This window comes from Manis javanica, chromosome 4 (genome assembly GCF_040802235.1).
Source record: "Manis javanica isolate MJ-LG chromosome 4, MJ_LKY, whole genome shotgun sequence".
Classification (NCBI taxonomy): Eukaryota; Metazoa; Chordata; class Mammalia; order Pholidota; family Manidae; genus Manis; species Manis javanica.
In genome coordinates this window covers 110,485,120-110,493,871 of record NC_133159.1, presented here as the reverse complement: position 1 = coordinate 110,493,871, position 8,752 = coordinate 110,485,120, and the positions used below count along the sequence as shown (strand labels likewise).

The 8,752-nt window shown below is 47.4% G+C and overlaps 1 protein-coding gene and 1 long non-coding RNA gene across 2 annotated transcripts; both read left to right on the top strand.

Moving 5' to 3' along the window:
* The first annotated feature begins 313 nt into the window (after positions 1-313).
* LOC140848990 (uncharacterized) lies at positions 314-7,870 on the top strand. The gene is made up of 2 exons (XR_012130375.1): positions 314-429; positions 5,649-7,870. It is a non-coding gene; the product is annotated as an uncharacterized lncRNA (long non-coding RNA).
* LOC140848988 (uncharacterized) lies at positions 428-7,870 on the top strand. The gene is given in 2 exon segments (XM_073234654.1): positions 428-3,409; positions 4,224-7,870. Coding segments are annotated over 2 exon segments (2,658 nt in total). The 5' UTR covers positions 428-832; the 3' UTR covers positions 4,305-7,870.
* Positions 7,871-8,752: the final 882 nt, after the last annotated feature.

Sequence of the window (8,752 nt, the reverse complement as noted above, 5' to 3'; positions counted from 1 at the left end):
GGTTAGTTAAACATAAAAGCTGACCCTACCTTGCTACACCCCCCAGGACGTGGCACCAACTCAGAAATCGTAGGTTTGAAAAATTACTGCCTTTGTAGTATTGTTATCTTGCTATGTAGTATTGTTATCTTGTTACTACAACATAATCTGTAACCATGGTAAATCTCTAGGGCTAAATGCCTCAGAAAATCCTATATAACCACTTAGTTGTAAGTACTCAGGGTCCTCGTTGAGACCCGCTGCGACGGGCAGACTTGGACCCCAACTAGTTGGCTTCTGAATAAATTCCTCTTGCTTGTTGCATCAAGAAACGTCTTTGGTGAGTGATTTGGGGGCGGCGCCTTCCTCAGGGGAATCCAACATTTGGGGGCTCGTCCGGGATCGGGCGTCCACCCCGCTTCACTCCCGAAGTCGCTCTTGGAGGAAGAGGTAAGATTAGTGGCGCCTTGAGTTGTATGTGTTCTGTTTTCTGTTTCAGTGAGACCGGTCGGAGTTCTGAAGGGTACCCGCTGTCTGGCAGCCGTTTCAATCCCGTAAAGGGGCTGTGACTGCGGTCGGTAGACGTACTAGAGCACCGCAGGCTGCAACCCTGGGGGACGCCCCAGGGAGGTTGGGAGGCCAGGGACGCCTGGTAGCCTCCCGTCTGTTTTTCCGGCAAACTGAACCTGATGAGATAGGGTTGATTTTTGGGCGCCGAGAATATCAACCCTCTGATTCCTTTCGGTTTCTGTTCGAGGCTCTGAAAAGAACCAAAAGTGGCCGCTGAGTGTCTAATCTGTGTGTGTCTTTGTTCTTTGTGTCCTTTACGTGTCTAATTATTGTTATACTGACAATGGGACAGACAGTGACGACTCCCCTTAGCCTGACGCTAGATCATTGGACGGAAGTTAGAGCGAGGGCACATAACTTGTCAGTAGAAGTGAAAAAGGGACCATGGCAGACTTTCTGTACCTCCGAATGGCCCACCTACAATGTTGGGTGGCCCTCGGAGGGGACTTTTGATCTCCCCACCTTATTAGCAGTAAAAGCTGTTGTCTTTCAGGATTCGTCTCAAGGACACCCGGATCAGCAACCCTACATTGTAGTCTGGCAAGAGTTGGTGGAGAACCCACCACCCTGGGTAAAGCCCTGGGTGCAAAAGAAAATGGGCCCTCGAGTTTTAGCTGCCCAGACTCAACCTCAGAAAAAGGAAAAGGAAACTACCAAAGTTTACCCTGATACTCAGGATTCGCTTATAATTGATGATCCCCCTCCCCCTCCTTACCCTCCTGCCCCTACGGCACCTCCGGTGCCCCCACCCCCAGCTCTGGCACCCTCAGTCCCTGATGCTGAGGCAGTAGGGCAGGCTCCGGGACCTGCCCAGGGCACCCGGCGCCGCCGAGGGGTCATCTTGGACCCACCGGGTATCTTTCCTCTCCGGTCTTATGGAGTTCCCATCCTTGAAGAAGAAGGGGAACCACCTTTCCAACCCCTGCAATATTGGCCCTTCTCCTCTGCTGATTTGTATAATTGGAAAGCTAACCACCCGCCCTTTTCAGAGGAGCCACAGAAACTAACTGGTTTAGTAGAGTCTCTGATGTTTTCCCACCAGCCCACCTGGGATGACTGTCAGCAGCTTTTGCAGGTGCTCTTTACCACGGAAGAGAGAGAGAGGATTCTCCTGGAGGCACGGAGGAATGTGCCTGGAACCGACGGACGGCCTTCGCAACTCCCTCATGACATAGAGAGGGGGTTCCCGTTGACTAGACCCAACTGGGACTTTAATTCTCCAGAAGGTAGGGAGCGACTAACCATCTATCGTCAGGCTCTGGTGGCAGGTCTCCGTGGGGCCGCAAGACGCCCCACCAATTTGGCCAAGGTAAGAGAGGTCAGCCAGGGAGCCACTGAAGCACCTGCAGTATTCTTAGAGCGCCTGATAGAAGCCTTCAGGCGGTATACCCCCTTTGATCCCACTTCTGAGGGGCATAGTGCTTCAGTGGCCCTTGCCTTTATCGGGCAATCGGCACCCGACATTAAGAAAAAGCTTCAGAGATTGGAGGGCTTACAGGATTTGTTGCTGAGAAGTTTAGTGAAAGAAGCAGAGAAAGTTTATCATAAGAGAGAGACTGAAGAAGAGAAGGAGTTAAGGAAAGAGAAGGAGAGAGAAAGTAAAGAAGAAAAGAGAGATAGGAAGCATGAGAGAAATTTAACAAAAATCTTGGCCGCAGTAGTAGAAAGTAAGGGACGGCCGCCCTCTAGTGGTAGAACTAGTAAGGCAGGGTCCCTGGGCAACCGACCTCCTTTGGATAAAGATCAGTGTGCGTACTGCAAGGAAAAGGGGCATTGGGTGAAAGATTGCCCTAAGAAACCACCACGAGGACCTCCGAAGAAAGTGTTGTCCCTGCTAGAAGATGAGGACTAGGAAAGACGGGGCTCGGAACCCCTCCCCGAGCCTAGGGTAACTCTGAAGGTGGAGGGGCAACCCGTTGAGTTTCTGGTAGATACTGGTGCTCAACATTCAGTACTGACCCAAGCTAGAGGCCCCCTTTCTAGTAAAAAGTCTTGGGTGTTTGGGGCCACGGGTCAGAAACAATATGCATGGACTACCCAAAGAACAGTAGACTTAGGAGTGGGACAAGTAAACCACTCCTTCCTTGTTATACCGGAATGCCCTACACCCTTGTTAAGAAGAGACATCTTGACCAAAGTCGGGGCCCAAATATCCTTTCAGACTGAAGATACCCAAGTGACTGATAGCAAAAAGAGACCCTTGGGCCTAAGCATTCTGTCTATAAAGTTAGAAGACGAGTACCGCCTTTTTAAGGAACCAGAACCCTCCCGAGTTAATCAGAGGTGGCTCAACCAGTTTCCAGGGGCCTGGGCAGAGACGGCAGGTATGGGACTCGCTGTAAACCAACCCCCGGTGGTCATAGAATTAAAAGCCTCAGCCTCACCAGTAACTGTGAGACAATATCCAATGAGTAAAGAAGCCAGAGATGGGATTAGGCCCCATATCCAGAGGCTCATAGAACAGGGAATATTAGTAAAATGTAAATCCCCATGGAACACTCCCTTGCTGCCTGTAAAGAAAGCGGGAACAGGAGATTATCGACCAGTGCAAGATTTGAGAGAAGTTAATAAGAGAACACAGGACATTCATCCCACTGTGCCGAATCCTTACAACCTGCTAAGCTCTCTGGCCCCAGAAAATACTTGGTATACAGTCTTAGATTTAAAAGATGCCTTCTTTTGTTTGCGCCTGCACCAGAGTAGCCAACCGCTGTTTGCTTTTGAGTGGAAAGACCCCTCCACAGGAACTACTGGACAATTGACCTGGACTCGCTTGCCACAAGGATTCAAGAACTCACCTACCCTCTTCGACGAGGCTTTACACCAGGACTTGGCCTTTTACCAAGCCTCCAACCCGCAGGTAACCTTGTTACAATATGTTGATGATTTACTGATAGCCGCTCCTACACAGGAAGTCTGCCAAGCGGCTACTGAAGCCCTTTTGACTGAACTTACTAGGCTGGGGTATAGAGCATCTGCCAAAAAGGCACAGATCTGCCAACCACAAGTGACTTATTTAGGGTATTACCTGAGAGAAGGGAAGAGGTGGCTTACTGAAGCCCGGAAGCAGACTGTGACGCAGATCCCGGTTCCTACTACTCCGCGCCAAGTCTGCGAATTTCTGGGAACAGCAGGGTTCTGCAGATTGTGGATACCCGGATATGCCACCTTAGCCGCCCCCCTGTACCCCCTAACCAAAAAGGCAGCCCCGTTTGTTTGGGGACCTGAACAGCAACAGGCCTTTGATGAAATCAAGAAAGCCCTCCTGTCGGCAGCCGCTCTGGCCCGGCCAGACGTAACTAAGCCATTCGTCCTTTTTGTAGATGAGCGGAGTGGAGTGGCTCGGGGAGTGTTGACCCAGCAATGGGGACCTTGGAAGAGACCTGTCGCCTATTTGTCAAAAAAATTAGACCCAGTAAGTAGTGGATGGCCTGCCTGTTTGAGAGTAGTAGCGGCTGTGGCCCTCCTAGTTAAAGATTCTGACAAACTGATACTGGGACAGAAACTTACTGTAGTTGCTCCACATGCGTTGGAGAGTGTAATTCGGCAACCACCCGAGAGATGGATGTCGAATGCCAGAATGACTCACTACCAAACCTTACTCCTGAATCGTGATCGAGTAGAGTTTGCCCCCCCTGCCATCCTAAACCCGGCCACTCTGCTCCCCGATTTAGAGAAAGAAGTGCTTCACACCTGCCAGGAAATTCTGGCTGAAGAGACAGAAACCCGCCAGGACTTGCAAGATCAGCCCTTAGGGGGAACGAGACTCCTGACTTGGTATACAGATGGGAGCAGTTACATCATGGATGGTAAGAGAATGGCCGGAGCTGCAGTAGTAGATGATGACCGAGTTGTATGGGCCAGTGGACTCCCAATGGGCACCTCTGCACAGCGAGCAGAACTCATCGCCCTGACTCAGGCCCTAAAGATGGCAGAAGGTAAGAGACTTAATGTCTACACTGACAGCAGATACGCCTTTGCCACTGCTCATATACACGGGGCTATTTATAGACAGAGAGGGCTGTTAACTTCTGCCGGGAAAGATGTTAAAAACAAACAAGAAATTTTAGATTTGCTGGAAGCCATCCATAGGCCTAAAGAAGTAGCAATAATGCATTGCCCTGGACACCAGAAAGATGACTCTCCAATAGCTCGAGGAAATCGGAGAGCAGACCAAGCCGCAAAGCAAGCGGCTCAGGGAATGAACATTTTGCCCCTTCAGGTGTGTCCGGAAACCACTCACATCGAGAGCTTCCAGTACACACCTGAAGATCTCGTTTGTATAAACAAATTAGGGTTCAAAAATTCCTCACCCCAAGAGATATACAAGTCTGAAAAAGGGAAAGTTGTCCTGCCCCGGAAAGAGGCAGAAGAATACTTAAGGCAATTACATCAACTGACACATTTGGGAGCAAAAAACCTAAAGACTTTAGTTCGAGACTCCCCTTATCATATTATTAGATTAGGAAAATTAGCTGACGAGATTGTAAAAAATTGTGTTCCCTGTCAATTAGTAAACGTGAGCAAAAATCAAGCAATATCTGGAAAAAGACTTCGAGGAGATCGCCCAGGAACTTATTGGGAAGTTGACTTCACTGAAATTAAGCCTGCTAAGTATAGATACAAGTACCTTCTAGTTTTTCTAGACACATTTTCAGGATGGACAGAGGCATTCCCCACCAAAACTGAAACAGCTCAGACGATGTCTAAAAAAATCCTTGAAGAAATATTTCCCAGGTTTGGCATTCCAAAGGTAATCGGCTCGACAACGGCCCTGCTTTTGTTGCCCAGGTAAGTCAGGGATTGGCCAAGATCCTGGGGACGGATTGGAAATTGCATTGTGCATACAGGCCCCAGAGCTCAGGACAGGTAGAAAGGATGAACAGAACTCTAAAAGAGACCTTGACTAAATTGTCCATAGAGACTGGCTTATGTGATTGGTTAGTCCTCCTTCCCTTTGCCCTGTTTAGAGTTAGGAACACTCCCAGCCGCTTTGGACTAACGCCTTTTGAAATAATGTTTGGGGCCCCGGCCCCGCTTCAGTCAGCACATCTTCATACATTCCCTGAGTGTGCAACTAATAAGTTTTTGCTTGAAAGGTTACGAGCCTTGGAGGCTGTGCAGAAAGAGGTGTGGGCCTCCATCAAGGAAGCCTATCAGCCAGAAGACCTCTCGGTGCCTCACCAGTTCCAGGTGGGAGACCCAGTCTACGTGAGAAGGCACCAGACAGGAAACCTCGAGCCACGGTGGAAGGGACCTTTCATCGTCCTCCTGACTACTCCCACAGCTGTAAAAGTGGACGGCGTCTCTTCCTGGATACATGCTTCACATCTAAAGAAGGCACCCCCAGACCCGGACTGGCGAGTAACTCGGACTGATAACCCCCTTAAGCTTCGCTTGTGTAAAAAGAATTATGCTGTTAGTAATTCTGATGCTCCTGCTACTTCCAACCCACCAGAACCCTAACCCCCATGAACCCAGGTTACTGACATGGCAAATCATTACCCCAGCTTCCCACCAAGTAGTAGTCCAGTTAACAGAACAGCATCCTAGGGGGACTTGGTGGCCTACCCTCACTGTAGACATATGTACTCTCTTCAAACAAGACCCTCGGCACGGAGGTAGAATAGGAAGGCCAGGATGTGGATCTCGGGCTTCTATGAAAAAACTCCAAAATACCTGCTTCTATGTGTGCCCAGCCCCCTCAACCGATCGTGCTAAAGCCTCACAGTGTGGTGGGCAGACAGACTTTTTCTGCAAAAATTGGGGCTGTGAACAAACAGGGACATGTCATTGGATAGGCAGAAATGCCAGGAGCTCCCCTCCAAGTCTTATAAGAGTTAAAAGAAACAGTACTCAGGCCCAATGTATGACCAGCTCTACCTGTAATCTTATTGATATTTCCTTTACTGAAGCCGGAAAGGAGGCAAATTGGGAAAAAGGGCTCATGTGGGGATTAAGACTCTATCAGGAAGGATATGATAATGGAGTTGTATTCACTCTTAGACTCAAAGTAGAAACCCTCCCAGCTATTCCAGTAGGACCAAACGCTGTCTTACCAGATCAGCCTCGCCTCCCAACCCCAGCCCCGAAAAGAACCCTAACTATTTCAGCTGTCCCCGTCTTTGCTCCTAGCCCACTGACCTCTTTTTCTAGCAATGGACAGCGCCTCCTCAACCTTGTTGAGGGAGCTTTCAGAGTCCTAAATGCCACCGACCCTAAAACTACAGAGTCCTGTTGGTTATGTTTTTCTTCTAGACCACCTTATTATGAAGGGCTGGGATTGTCAGCTGATTTTAAGAATACAACCAGCCACGAAATTTGTAGTTGGGGCAGTCATAAAAAGCTAACACTAACCGAAGTGTCTGGAATAGGAAAGTGTCTAGGTACGGTTCCCGCCACGCATAAAAATTTATGTAATGAGACCATCCCCATGATCCCCACAAGAGAAAACAGGTATTTAGTCCCACCACCTGAAGGATGGTGGGCCTGTAATACTGGACTAACTCCATGTGTTTCCACCTCTGTCTTCAATTTCTCCCACGAATTCTGTATAATGGTCCAGTTAGTACCCAGACTAATGTATCATGATGACTTCTCATTCGTGGCAGAATTGGAACCTAGACTAAGGTATAAGAGAGAGCCAGTCTCACTCACTCTAGCTGTATTACTAGGAGTAGGAGTCGCAGCCGGAGTAGGAACAGGGGCGGCTGCAATTATACAAGAGAACCAACATTATGAAGGACTAAGAATAGCTATCGATGAAGATTTGAGAACTATAGAACAGTCTATTTCTAAACTTGAAGAGTCCCTAACCTCTCTCTCTGAAGTAGTGCTGCAAAACAGACGAGGATTAGATTTACTATTTCTAAAAGAAGGTGGATTATGTGCAGCTCTAAAGGAAGAGTGCTGCTTCTATGCAGACCATACTGGAGTAGTAAGAGACTCAATGTCTAAATTAAGAGAAAGATTAGATCAGCGAAAGCGAGAACGAGAAGCTAACCAGAGCCTGTTTGAATCCTGGTTCTCTAGATCCCCATGGCTTACAACTCTAATATCCACCTTGACAGGACCCCTGCTTATTTTTATATTGCTCCTCACCTTAGGTCCCTGCATTTTAAATCGAGTAATAACCTTTATTAGAGAAAGAGTAAGTGCTGTGCAGGTGCTAATGCTGAGACAACAGTATCATACCCTCACACATCAAGAAGAAACCAACATTCCATGATTAGAATGTTCAGAAAAAGAAGTGGGGAATGTAGGACCCCAACCTCCCTGAGAAATAAGTTAGCCTAAGAGTAGCCATCTTGAAGCCCAAAAAGCCATTCTGATATATGACTCAGAGGGAACAACTGAAACCAGGTAACTCCTCTGGAAAAACAAGTTAATCAATCATGACTGCTGGCAGCGCTAACCTTTCGGTTAGTTAAACATAAAAGCTGACCCTACCTTGCTACACCCCCAGGACGTGGCACCAACTCAGAAATCGTAGGTTTGAAAAATTACTGCCTTTGTAGTATTGTTATCTTGCTATGTAGTATTGTTATCTTGTTACTACAACATAATCTGTAACCATGGTAAATCTCTATTGCTAAATGCCTCAGAAAATCCTATATAACCACTTAGTTGTAAGTACTCAGGGTCCTCGTTGAGACCCGCTGCAACGGGCAGACTTGGACCCCAACTAGTTAGCTTCTGAATAAATTTCTCTTGCTTGTTGCATCAAGAAACGTCTTTGGTGAGTGATTTGGGGGCGGCGCCTTCCTCAGGGGAATCCAACAATATCAGGAAATTCCACCTAAGTTAACTGTTCCCATTTCTCAAGTTTCAGTAATAGCTCAATCCATCTTGAATGCAAGAGAGGAGGATATTGATGTTTTCTCACTGCCTGTTTCAGCTTCTGTGTTTCCTATCACTGTACAACAATTGCTTGCTAATGATCAATATCCTCAAGAATGTTAACAATTCGAATACACTCCTTTATCTTTTAAAGTTATAAAGTACTTGAAACAAGCAGTGACTATGTATGGAACGCAATCTAATTATTTTAAAGGCCCAGTTACAAGGATTAGCACAAGAATACTGCTTAATCCCTTATGACTGGGATATATTAGCTAGAACAGTGGCCTTTAACAAAAAAGAAGCTTCAAGCATTAGAGCAATTAATTCAAGAACAGCTGTCTGCTTAACATATAGAAGAATC